Genomic DNA, 15960 nt, shown 5'->3' with positions numbered 1-15960 from the left:
TATGGGGAACGTCCTATCCTAGTATTCCTATCTGAAGGTCTCAAGGTCAACTTCATAGGACGAGTCACACTCTCCTCCTCACACTGCTTATGTAGGCCACTCGTTCCTAGCGATGCTAGGAACCTGTGAGGTACAGGGGCTCCCTCTCTCTAGTGCTGCTCACTGAGGGATCGAGCCCCCGGGCAAGCCGAAGTCAGTAAGGCTGGGGACTTTCCACCCTTCCTAAGGGGTAAGTCACCCTTTGTAAATAGCGTGGTTTGTATTTCGGTTACGGAACAAATGACAAATTCGAAGATAATTTGTATTTTTCCTAACCATACAAACCTTAGCTATTTACACATATGTGCCCGCCATCCCTGACCCCCAAGTCAAGTCCTACCTCTAAGTGAAGTGAAGCAAGTCACCGGTGTGTGGAGGGGGGAGGGGTAGCAAGCTACCCTTCCCCACCCCCCGCTAACTAGCGCGGGGGTAATTAACCCTCGTTAAAAACTATTGGCTCGTCATTTCAGCTGCGCTAAAAGTAATACCCTTTGTAAATAGCTAAGGTTTGTATGGTTAGGAAAAATACAAATTATCTTCGAATTTGTCATATTCAAGTACTTACTTGGTAGTCATGAGGCTTTAACCTTAGAAGCTTTCGCTTTCCCGACCTTCAAAAAAAAGTTCTCTTATCTCTCTCATCTCCTCCCTCTCTCTTACGTGATAAATGGCACCAGTGAGCAAACACACTAAGAGGCCATTCCGCCCAAGAATTTTATATAGTCAGTCATCATACACCTATTTATCTCTTGACATGACTAAATTTTGGGGAGGAGATAGGGAATTAGCTCTCTCATACTTTGGAGAGTCCGCTAATGCTATGAGGTACAATGTTTTTGCCCAGGGAGAAAAGTGGTGCTATCTGGAAGTTTATTTTTGCATACTTCGGGATGTCCAAACTATAACAGATATGAACTTCTGATTTGCTGTATTATGTCACAGAATGATTGACCTTTTCATGATGCAAGCAGAATATCTTTGCAATGCTTTGAAATAGTAAAAAAGTGTGATAAATGGAAATTTTGTTGTGAAAAACAGATATTTTAACAAAATAATGAAAAATTTATTAAGTGTGTTTGAGGACTTTATTTTATGTGAAAATTAAGTTAAAATGGTTGATATTTCACGGTTAAAGAAATAGAGGGACATAAGTAAGCAAGCGTTTATTTACGACTGTCATATTGAATATAAGAAAACTGATAATCTAGTCCCTGAGAATCTTAGAAAATTATGGTGTTACTGTATATGGGATACTAAAATCAATAGTTTTCCTTAAATTTGTTAAAGAAAAAGTAAATAGATGAAGTGTCTAAGGAGTATGGCTGGTGTATCTAGAGTAGATAGGGTTAGGAACGAAGTGGTGAGGGTGAGAACGGTTGTAAGAAATGAGTTAGCAGCTAGAGTGGATATGAATGTGTTGAGGTGGTTTGGCCATGTTGAGAGAATGGAAAATGGTTGTCTGCTAAAGAAGGTGATGAATGCAAGACTTGATGGGAAAAGTACAAGAGGAAGGCCAAGGTTTGGGTGGATAGATGGAGTGAAGAAAGCTCTGGGTGATGGGAAGATAGATGTGAGAGAGGCAAGAGAGCGTGCTAGAAATAGGAGTGAATGGCGAGCGATTGTGATGCAGTTCCGGTAGGCCCTGCTGCTTCCTCCGGTGCCTTAGATGACCGCGGAGGTAGCAGCAGTAGGGGATTCAGCATTATGAAGCTTCATCTGTGGTGGATAACGGGGGAGGGTGGGCTGTGGCACCCTAGCAGTACCAGCTGAACTCGGTTGAGTCCCTTGTCAGGCTGGGAGGAACGTAGAGAGTAGAGGTTCCCTTTTTGTTTTTGTTTCATTTGTTGATGTCGGCTACCCCCCAAAATTGAGGGAGGTGCCTTGATATATGTATGTATGTATGTATGTATGTATGTACTTTTAGCAATAAAACAAATTGTTTTCATTAAAAATTATTTGAAACATGAAATATAGATATCCCCTTAGTAAAAAATGCAATTATCTATATTTCCAGAATTCCAACCATAGATCATGAGTCACATTCCTCAAGCACAATTTACAACTAAAAGACATAGACCTCTCCTCATCATAGGGATTGTCTATGCTTCTGAGGAGCTTTGGGCAGTCTTATTTACTACAGAGTGAGATGTGACCCATGCCCTTGGTTTTATTACACATACTCTGTTTCAGCTTTTGAGAAGGTCATCAGACAGAGATTTGACTCATAAAACTCTATTTTTGCCACCCATATGATAACCCATGTGGAAGGTTGGAAGTGAGTCACTTAATTTTGTGCTTTTATTTGTGGCCAAACCCAGCACTCATTGGGCCCAAACCCAGGTTTAAGGACTTATCCATCACCTTGTGAGATGAAACATTGGGTGGTAGTTGAACGGAGATGTTTTTGTGTTCTGTGAGTGCTCTACAGTACTGTCTGAAGAGGAGTTGATATCTCAGACCCAAGTGTCAAAGACACTTCCTTAGCACTTGCAGAACCAAGTAAAAGGTGTTGAAGAAAACTTTCTTTTTGGCTTTGTGAGATGATCAAACAAGTATATGCCTTGAAGAGTGAGGGGGTCAAGGTACAACCTTAGGTGAGAACTCGTGAAATTAACGGTATTGGCCTCACTTTGGCCTTCCAAATTAAGCTTGCAGTTGATGAAGGTAAGAGTTTGGAGTTGCCAAACAACTTTTACCACCTTCTGCTTAAAAGAGTATACACACAGGTTATTAAACATTTGTTCTTGGCCCTTTGGTAGTTGCTCAAGTAGCTGTGTAGCCAGTCCAGCTACTACACAGGACTGCAAGCTTTTTGTCCAAGGTAACACGTTCAATATAAGTTTTGAATGAAGGGTAGGATGGCTGGTTTTTCTGTTTTTCTTTTTTTCGTTTCCCTTGGGGATGAAGTAGCCATACCGTTACCCACTGGATCTGACAACGATGCTGGTAAACTATATTTTTTATTCTTATTAGACTAGATCTGTAAGAAGTAGTTCTCCCCCCAAACTCCTTTAATGAGTGGGAGAATGGTGGACTGAATATCAAACCCATTGGTCATCATACGCCAGATATTTCATTCCAGACTGCATCTTTAAGGGAGAAATATTTTTTCACTGGCCTAGTACCAGATATATAGCAAAATACTGTCCTTGCCCTATCAGCCTACTTATCCTTATGATGGGTTGATAGTCAGTTGCTAGATTCATTTTCCTTGATGCCGTACAGGACAAGGGAAGAAGAACCCAGCATTTTGGATCTAGGGAGACTTCCTAACCAACAGTGAGTCAGTCTCCCAATTTTAAAGGACAAATGATTTGTATATTGTACAAATAGGAATAAGTTAATTTTTTTTTAAAGTGATTTGTATTTTTCCAAGCTATACAAACCCGAGTCTATTGAAGTTAGATTTCTCGCCTCAACCACCCCTCTTTATCCTGAGCCGAAGGTCAAGAGGTCAGAAGTGAAGTCTTTGAGTAGGGAAGTGGGTGGGGCTACTTGCATGCGCTTACCATATGTCGTCAACTACCTCGCTAACTAATTCAATGACCATTCCAGCTCCACTAAAGAAATTCCTGTTTTAAAGGACTCAGGTTTGTATAGCTAGAAGAAAATACAAATTACTTTTAAAATTTGCTATTTTTTTTCTAAAGATTTGGATTTTCATTCATTACATGTAGTACAGTACAATTTTTTTTAATCTGTATGAATTTATACATACAGGATAGTTATTGTAAACTTTCTATAAAAATTCTTTATATACTGAGAATTTTTTTGTGTGGAATGGATTTTTCCAAGTTAGATTCACTCTTGTGGAAAATTGCATCAGTGGTTGAATAAATTGGTATTTGAACAACCTTCTGGAATGCATTCACTTTGATCTCAGATGTTCCACTGTATTAAGATTCAGTTGTCCATATAACTAGAAATTACATTACATAATACAGTAACTAGATTTTATAATGGATGCTTCTTTTAGGGAAGCCTAATTGTTGGTTTTAATACTGAGGTTGTTTTTAAAGGGGAGAATTTTAAAGGATTAAATACTGTATTTAGATTTGTCATGAATATGTTGGAGAAAATAAGGCTTCAGAGATAAAGAAAAAAAAGAAACTTTTCCTATGCCTTCTTCCTTCTGCCATCAAATCTGTAATTGCAATAACCTTTTCATTTGTGAATAGATAGACTCCCCAACAGATTGAAAGCCCAATTTTGTTAAAAAGTTTAAGCCCCATAATTAGTCAGTTAGTCAGAAGTATTGTAAAACCAACTAAACTTTATGCTATTAATTTGGTTTGTTATATTTTCAAGTTGTAGAAGGTATGTACAGTACAGTACTTAGTTTTGATAATTTTTATGTTATTGCATAATTAATGAAATTTTTTTTCAATTTCAGGATAAGTTTCAAGAAACATGAGAAAGAAGTCCCATTCTATGGAGCTTCTTCTATAGGGTGGCAGAATTGGTGGTTAAACGTTGTTGCAGATACATTCCGGAAAGCCGACTGCCCAGCAGATGACGATACATTAAAAAAAGTGGGCTATCACTTGAATAAACATTTTTCTCATGGGGGTGCTTATGAGTTGATAGATGGAAGCATTCCTCTTTTGACCCGGCTGCAGAGCAAATCTTTGAAAATTGGTGCAGTATCCAACTTTGATGAACGTCTTGATAGCATCTTGATTCAGTTAGGAATTAAACATTATTTTGATTTTGTTCTCACCTCATATAGTTTGAATTGTGCAAAACCTGACCCTAAGATATTTAACAAGGCATTGGAGCTAGCAGGGAATAAGATAAAACCATCAGAAGCCCTTCATATAGGTGATGATATTCATTGCGACTACCTAGGTGCTAGGGAGTGTGGTTGGCAAAGCATTTTAGTTTCAAAAAATGTTCATGATTTGTGTCAAGAAAATGGTTTAAAGCCAGATGCTTCGTCAATGTTTATTAGCTTAAGAGAAGTACTGCCTATACTTGATGACTCTACAGTGCCTAAAGATATAAGAACTTGAATAGTATGTGTTGCTTTGTTGATTTTTTATTTAAGATATGAAAGTATATTCTTGATATCTGCTTTGCATAATCATTACAATATAATTGATTAGTGTATTGTACTCCCGTTTTATCCAAATAATAGAAAGATGATGAAGTTTGCAGTGACTCTTTACGAAAATATTTCAAAGACCAGAAAACTTTTCTCAAAAGCATCTGAAAGTATTTCTTTTAATGCCAAGAGGTACAATCCTGGAATAAACCCTCCAAGAATAGTTTATTGGACAAAAAGCGTGAACAATGTATATAGCCCTTTCATGCCATTTAGTACATCAAATATAATACTCAGGTCTTCTTTTCTTATGTTTTGTGGAAATCAAAATTATCTAAAGCATAGATTGGATAGCAGAGAACAGAAAGCTAATTCTAACAAGAATAAGATGCTGTATTTCTACCCGTTTTTTGCTCTTGCACTATTCCAAAGCAAAAAGGATGAGGAAGAAGAGAAGAGTCTGGAATCGGAGCTGATAATGATAATTAAAAGAGGTGTTTTGGCTATACAGGTAAGATTATTCTTTACTTTAGTACAGAACATATTATTTTGAGAAATTGTTTTTTTTAATTATAGAAGCTGAAAACTTTGAAAATGTCTCATGTTTGGTTTATCATGTACTTTACATCCTTGTACAAACCTCTTTTTGTATACACGCTGTACTCTTTAACAAATTAGTACATACAGTATAGCCATCTTTCATTATGTATTATTATTGTCATTATTATTATTATTATTATTATTGCTATTATTTATTATTATTTATTATTATTATTTATTATTATTACTATTTATTTATTTATTATTATTATTTATTATTATTATTATTATCATTATTATGATTATTATTTATTTGTTATTTATTATTTATTATTATTATTGATTATTTGTTATTATTATTATTATTGATGTTTGGTGAAATGTCGGGTAGAGTGTCTGGGAATGAAAGGGGAAGAGCAAGAGAAGGTGTGGCTTTATTGCTGAGTGAATGGATGACAGGTAAAGTAGTGGAATGGAAGGAGATATCATCTAGGTTAATGTGGGTAAGGGTTAGGTTGGGTAGGGAATGTTGGGCTTTTGTCAGTGCGTATGGGCCAGGTTGTGAGAAAAGTGAAGAAGAGCGGAATGAGTTCTGGAATGAATTAACTAGGTGGGTAGAAGGAATTATGTAGTTGTCATGGGTGACTTAAATGGTAGAGTGGGCGCGGGAGAGGTAGAAGGTGTCATTGGGAAGTATGGCGTACCAGGTGAAAATGAGAGTGGTGAGGGACTGGTAGATATGTGTGTTGAGCAAGAGATGGTGATAAGTTCTAGCATTTTCAAAAAGAAAGATAATAACAAGTGTACATGGGTAAGAGTGGCAAATGGAAGAGCGGTAGAAAGGGCGTTAATGGATTATGTGTTGATAACTAAAAGAATGTTTGGAAGATTGAAAGACGTGCACGTGTTGAGGGGTATGGCTGGCTAACGGTATGTCTGATAATTTTTTGGTGGAAGGAAAATTAGTTGTAGCAAAAAAGTGGGGGAATAGAGTAGGTGGATGTAAAAGGGAGCTAGTGAGGGTTGAAGAGCTAATGAAACCGCGGGTAAAAAGTAAATATCAAGAAAGGTTGAAAATGGCATATGACGAAGTGAAAGTAAGAGAAACTGGTAATTTAGAGGAGGAGTGGAAGTTAGTAAAAGAAAATCTTGTTGGGATTGCAAGTGATGTGTGTTGCAAGAAGTTTGTTGGAGGCAGCAGCATGAGGGAGAGCAGTGAATGTTGGAATGAAGGTAAAAGTGGAAGAGAAAAAGAGGGCTTTTGAAGAATGGCTGCAGAGTAATAGTGTAGAGAAGTATGAAAGAAATAGAGAGAAAAATGTGGAAGTACTGTAAAGCGCAAGGTAAGTGAGGCAAAGAGGGCAGCTGATCTGAGGTTGGGTGAGGGATTGGGTCATTCATATGAAGAGAATAAGAAGAAGTTTTGGAAAGAAGTGAAGAGAGTAAGGAAGGCCGGTTCAAAAATTGAGGAGAGAGTGAAAGATGAAAATGGAAGGTTGTTAAAAGGAGAGGAGGCAAGGAAAGGTGGTCGGAGTATTTTGAAAGTTTACTGAATGTTGAGGATAATAGGGAGGCAGATATAATTGCTGTTGCAGGTGTTGAGGTGCCGGTGATGGGAGATGAGAATGAGAGAGAGATTACAAGAGAGGAAGTGAGGGGAGCACTAGATGAAACGAGAGTAGGAAAAGCATCTGGTATGGATGGTGTGAGAGCCGAATGTTGAAGGAAGGGGGTGTGACTGTACTTGAATGGTTGGTGAGATTGTTTAATATGTGTTTTGTGTTGTCAATGGTACCAGTAGATTGGGTTTGTGCATGTATTGTACCACTATATAAGGGTAAGGGAGATGTGCATGAGTGTTGTAATTCAAGGGGTATTAGTTTGTTGAGTGTAGTTGGAAAAGTGTATGGTAGAGTACTAATTAATAGGGTTAAGGATAAAACAGAAAATGCAATCTTAGAAGTACAGGGTGGTTTTAGAAGAGGTAGGGGTTGTATGAATCAGATTTTTACAGTTAGGTAGATATGCAAGAAATATTTAGCAAAAGGTAAGGTGGTGTATGTTGCGTTTATGGATCTGGAGAAAGCATATGATAGAGTTGATCGGGAAGCAATGTGGAATGTGATGAGGTTATATGGAGTTGGTGGAAGGTTGTTGCAAGTAGTGAAAAGTTTCTACAAAGGTAGTAAAGCATGTGTTAGGATAGGAAATGAAGTGAGCGATTGGTTTCCGGTGAGAGTGGGGCTGAGATAGGGATGTGTGATGTTGCCATGGTTGTTTAACATGTATGTTTATGGAGGGGTGAGAGAGGTGAATGCTCGAGTGCTTGGACGAGGATTGAAACTGGTAGACAAGAATGACCACGAATGGGAGGTAAATCAGTTGTTGTTTGCGGATGATACTGTACTGGTTGCAGACGCGGAAGAGAAGCTTGGCCGATTAGTGACAGAGTTTGGAAGGGTGTGTGAGAGAAGGAAGTTGAAATTGATTGATTTAAAGTTTTCAGGCATCCTGACATCTACAGTCATTGACGCCGAGGAAGTTGAGAGTTAATGTGGGTAAAAGTAGGGTTATGAGATGTACGAGAAGGGAAGGTGGTACGAGGTTGAATGTCATGTTGAATGGAGAGTTACTTGAGGAGATGGATCAGTTTAAGTACTTGGGGTCTGTTGTTGCAGCAAATGGTGGAGTGGAAGCAGATGTACGTCAGAGAGTGAATGAAGGATGCAAAGTGTTGGGAACAGTTAAGGGAGTAGTAAAAAATAGAGGGTTGGGTATGAATGTAAAGAGAGTTCTGTATGAGAAAGTGATTATACCAACTGTGATGTATGGATCGGAGTTGTGGGGAATGAAAGTGACGGAGAGACACAAATTGAATGTGTTTGAGATGAAGTGTCTAAGGAGTATGGCTGGTGTATCTTGAGTAGATAGGGTTAGGAACGAAGTAGTGAAGGTGAGAACGGGTGTAAGAAATGAGTTAGCTGCTAGAGTGGATATGAATGTGTTGAGGTGGCTTGGCCATGTTGAGAGAATGGAAATGACTGTCTGCTAAAGAAGTTGATGGGAGAAGTACAAGAGGAAGGCCAAGGTTTGGGTGACTGGATGGAGTGAAGGAAGCTCTGGATGATAGGAGGATAGATGTGAGAGAGGCAAGAGAGCGTGCTAGAAATAGGAATGAATGGCGAGCGATTGTGACGCAGTTCCGGTAGGCCCTGCTGCTTCCTCCGGTGCCTTAGATGACCGCGGAGGTAGCAGCAGTAGGGGATTCAGCTTTACGAAGCTTCATCTGTGGTGGATAACGGGGGAGGGTGGGCTGTGGCTCCCTAGCAGTACCAGCCGAACCCGGTTGAGTCCCTTGCCAGGCTGGGAGAAACGTAGAGAGTAGAGGTCCCCTTTTTTGTTTAATTTGTTTGATGTTGGTTACTCCCCAAAATTGAGGGAAGTGCCTTGGTATATGTATGTATTTATTGTTATTAGTACTATTATTATTATTATTATTATTATTATTATTATTATTATTATTATTATCATTATCATATTACTTGCCAAAGTACAACCCTAGTTGGAAAAGCAGGTTGCTGGTCCCCAACGGGAAATAGCACAGTGAGGAAAGGAAACAAGGAAAAATAAAAGGAATTTTGACGTAGGAAAAATCTATTTTTGGGCGAGATAGCCATGTCGTCCTGATGGAAGTTCCCTCCGGTTTCTTCCTACTATATAATATTTCTGCGATTGATATTATAAGAGAATTGCCGTCAGGTATCAGGGGGTTCTAACCCCCGGAACGACTATCCGAAGATATCGTGTATAAATCAGGGATGTATCCTAAGATAACCATAGAAATCTGCACCCTGAATAGACCTTTCCCAGTCTAATCCTCTAAGGGGAAGGATAAGTGAGGAGCTGTTACATATCCTATCACCTTTCGGTGCTCCCATTCGACCCTGCTGCTTCATTCCTCTGATCGCAGCTTCATGCTACTGTCCTATATTTTTGTGTGTGCGCTCTTTTCACCTTTTTTTGAAGATTTTCTTCATATGATGGCTTTCTCTTCTTCATCAAAGTTGAGTACCTACCTCTCTTTGCTTTTTGTTTTAGCTGTAATTGCATTGGTTCCCTTCGGGGAGTTAAATTTTAGTTTTTGTGATAGAGGAAGCCTCAGTGCTTCGAGTCCAGCTAGCCATGGCGTCGTGTTTCGTACCTGATTGCTCTTTTATCGTGTTTACTTGTTTATTTTGTAAGTTTCACGTTAGCTAGTAGTTTTTTAGCATTGCGATGCTTTGGGCTCTATTTTTAGTTAGCATTTACATTGCATTTTTATTTTTTATGTCTTTTTGAGTTCGTGTCAGTTTCGGCTAGCCTAGCCTTGAGATGGTAAATTTTAAGTCGGAGACGGACTCACCGTTTTCGTTTTTGGTCTTTAGTTCTGGTTTCGTTGACAGTGGTCTCTCCCCTCGGGGAGGTTTTTTACTCAGTCATACTAGTTTCTGAGATTTTTGTTCCACTTGTTGGCGTTTCTCGGTACTCTGACCGTTTAGGCTCTTGGCCATCGTGCTACAATCCAATGATATCTCTTAGGGCTAGGAAGGCGCAGTTTTTTGGAGATCCTCTTTGCGAAGGGTGAGCTCAAGATAGATTAGTGTGCCCAAGTTTACCCTCAAGCAAGAGAACTCTAGCCCAAGACAGTGGAAGGCCATGGTACAGAGGCTGTGGCACTACCCAAGAGGCCTCCAAGCTTTCTCTTGTAAGCACTAAGTCTGGTTTGTCTGCTCGGTTATTTACACTAACCTAACTTCCATAATCAGGTATAGGGGTCATAATTGCATAGTGTTCCTTCAGTAAGGGTTCTGAATTTTCACTGTGTCTTACAGAGTTGAGTTCCCCTTGTAGTGTCAAATTCTTGAGATACTTTAGTCTTTCTATAGGTTAACCTTTGCACATTTCTGCATTCCTAGTTGCTTTATAAGACATCTAGGTTACAAGGCAGAAGACGGAGTAGGTGGTTGGATCCTTAAATTGGATCCTTATGTGTCTCTTCTTGCTTAAGTAAACTCTGTTAAATATTATAATTTTTATTTTGGAGATGGAGTTTCATATTTTAGGTGATCATAGTTTGTTGTTAGTGGCAATGTATCAGTTTAGCTGGTTGATTGCAGTACGAGATCACTCCGGATAACTGGGCGTTTTTGTTTGCTTGCAAACTCGGCCACTAGCTCATAGTGAGTTTACTTCAGCTGGGTAATTTCTAATGCTCATTTTTTTTTATCATCCGTATAAGTCTGGCTATAAAAAAAAGACTTGAATATTATAATGGGTTATTTGTATTTAGTGAAGAACTAGAGTTTATAATGATAAAGATTAATTCTCTCATTAAATGCATAGCTATACCCAGGAGGGGCTATGCCTTTTGTCCATGAGTATCAACATACTAGCAGCCCTAACATACTACAGTAGTTGTAAACGTGTGTTAAAGTGTAGCTCGCTTGGAATCTTTCGATGAAACTACCTTACTGTATTATGTTTTTAAGGTAGGTTCTGATGTGGCTTTTTTCTCAAAGCATTCAGAGACGGCTGTTTTTCAATATTTAACTTAGCCGGTGATTATAATAGCTGCAACTCTGTTGCCCGACAGACAACTCTACGGTAAAAACTCGCCAGCGATCGCTACACAGGTTGCGGGTGTGGCCAACAGCGCCATCTGTCGTCCAGATACCTAGTACTCAATGTAAACAAAGACTCAATTTTCTCTCTGTCGAGCTGTTCGACAAGACGTACTTACTCGCTGTTGCTAAACTGGAGTTTTTCACATCTAATTGGTGAAGTACTTTATTCTAGTTTTGAGCTTTCGCTATGCAGGTGTTTTATCTTCATCTTAAATCTTGAACTCGTTTTTGGATAGATTTAATTATGGTGACAAAGAGAGTATGGACTTTCTTTCACTTTTAAATGGCCGACCCTTCCCTTAGACGGAAGTGTGTTTAGGCTTTTAGTAATTATCTTATCACGTTATAGATTTTCCTCTATATATTTTATATCTCTCCGCCTTTATTAGGCCTCTTCGATTAACTTTCCATTTATTATAAACATATAAAAATAATTTTAATGTTTTGTTTATATAGACCTTTCCTGAGAGTAGGCGGTCCTAACTTGGAAACCGAAGTTAATCAACGTTGAGCTCTTTATATCGTAATTAGCTTTTAAAGAGCTAAGGATTTAAAACTTTTTAAAGGTAATATTTTATGAAAGAATTTCTTTGATAGTCTTCGTACTGTTTTCAAAGATGAACTAACGTTTAGTTTATTTATGCTACGCAGTTGTTGACGTTCAGGACGTTCAACATGCGCTCTATCGTTACGATAGAGAGAGAGTGTATCACGGTTTCACTTTGCAGTAAGAGTAAATCGATTCTGACGTTTTGTTCATTCTTTCTTAGCTTAAATGTTTTAAATTCTATTTTAAAGGAACTTTTTATTTGAAAAACCTTTCAGTTTTTTCCTTTAGTCAAATAACATGTTTTTTTGACGAAATATAATTGGGCTCTTCTCTTAGGTGCGAAATCAAGAGAGAAAGAGAGAGAGAGATAGAGACGGAGGGAGAGAGAGGAGAGAAAACGTTCCGTTCAAGCGGGTAACGTTGTTCTCGAGTTACTCTCGTCCCTAGTCGCTGTACGGGGAGGAAGGATAAAACGTTTTTAGTTTTTTTTTATTCTCGTCCCCAGGCTATGTGCGGTGAGAGATTGAAAACGTAGTTATATGAACTAGTGTTTAGTCTCTTTCCCAGCCACTGATTTTTTTATCTTAAAATATGTTTTCTGTTTTTTGCTGGTATTAATGAGCTTGCATTATACGACTGATTTCGCAATTACTACCTTTTAATGAAGGGTAGAATTGCGTGTTTCAGGTAGAAATAAGTGCAAAACAGAAAATCGAAGTGATAAAGTGATATGCGCAAAGTGTTACAGTGTTGCGTCCGAGGCGCAAAGTGTTACAGTGTTGCGTCCGAGGCGCAGAGTGTTACAGTGTTGCGTCCGAGGGTTCGTCTGTTCGTGCCTGTCGTTCACCTAGTCCGGGACCTCTTACATGCTCCCAAGCCCAGGGGAGAAGTAATGTCAAACGACTTATGGGTTCGAGAGGCCTTGACCAACGAACAGACGTTTTCCCTCTATGGTATCGGGTGTATCTTACCAAGATCTCCCCTACCATAAGACGAGAGAGACGTTGTTTCTCCTCGTCATCCGAAGGCTTTTCGCATAAGAAACCTGTCACAAGGTTTCGAAGCCCTTAAGCGAAAGTCAGTCCTTTCAGGACAGGTCCAGCGTCCTGGTTACAACCATTAGGACAGCTCTGACCCTATGCAGTCATCGGATAACTGCTCGCCGCCTAACAAAAGCGTAACACAGACTCCGAGAGTCTTTTTTTGTAGGCAAAGTGTTGCGGTCACAGACGTTACCCTCGTCTCTTACCACAACCATTTCCGTTGATCCTTATGGGTTGTATGGCAAGACATGCAGTATATGCTTGCCTCCCTTATGGAAGACTATTCTGCCGATTAGTCCGTTGAGTCTAGCCGTTTATCTCATCGATATCCTGGCTTTCAGCCAACCTAACGTTCCTTTGTGCTTACTGTTGACGTTGGCGTAGCTTAGTCACGTCAGTCAGGTTGTTTAGAACCACACTCGATGCGGTCTCGTGTGGTTTTTCAGCCGCATTTGGACGTTAGGCCACTTGCTGATGCTCCTGTTGACGTTCAAGAAGTTCACTAACAATCGGAGTTGACTTGTTTTGACGCTGTGCGTCAACCTCCGCATTCTAGAGTTGTTTTGACTGCTCAGTCTAGGCAGTCAAAGCAGTCGCGAGTGGACGTTGTGCGTCCTCACACACCTGTTGTGGTTGACAGTTCAGTTGTTGACAGTTCACAGACTGTCAAGCAGTTACATGACGTTGCGTTCTGGTCCGCTACTAATGCACCAGTGAGTGTGGACTCTGCTTGTAAAGCATTGCCACCACGGTAGGTCTCTCCCTTGCTTGAGACTCAGCTTTTATCGGACAAGGTTCCTGTAGGAAGTTGCTGTTCTCCCTCCTACTGATATTCCCTTGAGGACTCTGTCAGATGGAGAGGAGCCTAAAGCTGCTTAGCCTCCTATGGACTTTAATTAAATCATGATGATTTTTTTAAGGATGTTTGTCCGGATTTTTTTGTAACTGCTGCTCCTCGTTCGCCTAAACGTCAGAGCTTACACTAGGCCTAGCTACTTCGAAGCCGTGGTTTTTAAGCTAGTGCTCTCTCGCTCTCCTAGAGAGTGTTACGTTGGCTAGGCGACTGGTTTTTCACCAGGAGGAGTTTGGGGGATACAGCCTTTGCTTTCCCTTCTTTTAAACTGGTTTATAGAGCGAGAGTCTGATATGACACGAGAGAAGTTCTCGGCTTGGGAGTTCCTGCCTCTGCCCAGATAGACTTCTCAATTCTCGTAGACTCTCCCTGGCGCCTGGCCAGGAGACGCTCCAAGTTGTTTACAGGTCAACTTCACAGCTGTTTTCGAGCCTTTGAAGTTTTGCTGTACAATTATGTCACGCATAACAAGGCTTTCAGGGATGGTAAACGGTACCGCCTCAGTCGCTAACCCCGTCTGTTGCCACACCTGCTCCCGTAGACCCTAAATGGGCTTTGCTGCAAGACATGCAGTCCAAGCTTGCGTCCTTGATAGAGGACTTTAATGCGGAGAAGGTTGCTTCCGAACCTTCTGGCCAACAACCTTCCAACCGGTCGGTTGTGCGCCCTGTTGACGCTGAGGTAACCTACTCGCGTCTGCCAGTTGAGGTGGTTCCTCCACCGATGCAACCCAGTGTGGGTTGCCAGCCGCACGTTGACGTTAAGCGACGCTCGGAGGTGGTTGTTGACGTTCAGGACGTTCAACAACCAGCAGAGGTGAGTTGTTTTGACGCAGTGCGTCAACCTCAGCAACCCGGTAGGGTGTTGACTGCACAACCCAGACGGTCTAGACAGTCTCGGGTTGACGCTGTGCTTCCTCGCGCAGCCATGGTTGTTGACAGTTCACAGACTGTGCAGCAGTTCCATGATGTTGCGTCCGGCTCCGTCACGCATCCACCAGTGCGACCGGACTCAGCGAGCCAGACGTTGCCCACTCCGTTGTCGTTTCCTCATCAGTTTTCGGATGAGGAACCCTCTGATGAGGACGTTGCTGAACAACAAGACGATCAGCCCCCAGAATAGATCAAGCCCTGCTATCCATCCAGAAGATGCTGAAGAAGGAACGCTGCTCAGTCAGGCTGTGGATGAGTCTGGTAGGGACGCTGTCATCCGTGGAACAATTTGTGTCACTAGGAAGACTACACCTCCGTCCTCTTCAATACCATCTAGCTTTTCACTGGAAAAAGGACAAGACGCTAGAAGCGGTCTCGATCCCGGTTTCCGAAAATATAAAGTCTTGTCTGACTTGGTGGAAGGACAATATCAACCTAAGAGAGGGTCTTCCCCTGGCTGTTCAGACTCCCAACCACGTTCTCTTCTTGGACGCATCGGACGTGGGCTGGGGCGCGACACCAGACGGTCGGGAATGCTCAGGACTGTGGAACTCGAGTCAGAGGAGCATGCATATCAACTGCAAGGAGCTGTTGGCAGTACATCTGGCCTTGAAAAGCTTCAAGTCTCTCCTTCGAGGCAAAGTGGTGGAAGTTAACTCGGACATCACCACGGCCTTGGCGTACATCTCCAAACAAGGAGGTACCCACTCACTGACGTTGTTCGAGATCACAAGGGACCTGCTCATCTGGTCAAAAGGTCAAGACATCTCCCTAGTAACGAGGTTCATCCAAGGCGACTTGAACGTCATAGCAGATTGTCTCAGTCGGAAAGGGCAAGTAATTCCAACCGAATGGACCCTCCACAAGGATGTGTGCAAGAGACTTTGGGCCACTTGGGGTAAAACCATCCATAGATCTCTTTGCAACCTCGCTGACCAAGAGGCTTCCAATCTATTGCTCTCCAGTCCCGGACCCAGCAGCAATACATATAGATGCTTTCCTCCTAGATTGGTCACATCTGGATCTCTACGCATTCCCACCGTTCAAGATTGTCAACAAGGTACTGCAGAAGTTCGCCTCTCAGGAAGGGACAAGGTTGACGTTAGTTGCTTCCCTCTGGCCCGCGAGAGAATGGTTCACCGAGATACTTCGTGGTTAGTAGACGTTCCCAGTAGTCTTCCTCTAAGGGTAGACCTTCTACGTCAGCCACACGTAAAGAAGGTACTCCAAAGCCTCCACGCTCTTCGTCTGACTGCCTTCAGACTATCGAAAGACTCTCGAGAGCTAGAGGCTTTT

The 15960-nt window shown here is 41.1% G+C and overlaps 2 protein-coding genes across 14 annotated transcripts in view; both read left to right on the top strand.

Annotated features, from left to right (window-relative positions):
• The window catches only part of LOC137627778 (kinesin-2b-like), a 439846-nt gene that overhangs the window by 248573 nt on the left and 175313 nt on the right, over positions 1 to 15960 (top strand). The gene's annotated exons all lie outside the window — the stretch shown is intronic.
• LOC137627777 (tetratricopeptide repeat protein 19, mitochondrial-like) overlaps positions 1 to 15960 on the top strand; it is a 134742-nt gene that overhangs the window by 85770 nt on the left and 33012 nt on the right. For both annotated transcript variants that reach the window (XM_068359086.1, XM_068359087.1), the window contains 2 exons: positions 4433 to 4723; positions 5177 to 5594. In XM_068359086.1, the coding sequence (XP_068215187.1) occupies positions 4433 to 4723; positions 5177 to 5594 (709 nt within the window). The remainder of the gene's footprint in view (positions 1 to 4432; positions 4724 to 5176; positions 5595 to 15960) is intronic.

Source organism: Palaemon carinicauda, chromosome 35 (assembly GCF_036898095.1).
Source record: "Palaemon carinicauda isolate YSFRI2023 chromosome 35, ASM3689809v2, whole genome shotgun sequence".
Lineage (NCBI taxonomy): Eukaryota > Metazoa > Arthropoda > Malacostraca > Decapoda > Palaemonidae > Palaemon > Palaemon carinicauda.
Note: the sequence above shows the minus strand (reverse complement) of the source record. Positions and strands in the feature narration are given on the sequence as shown.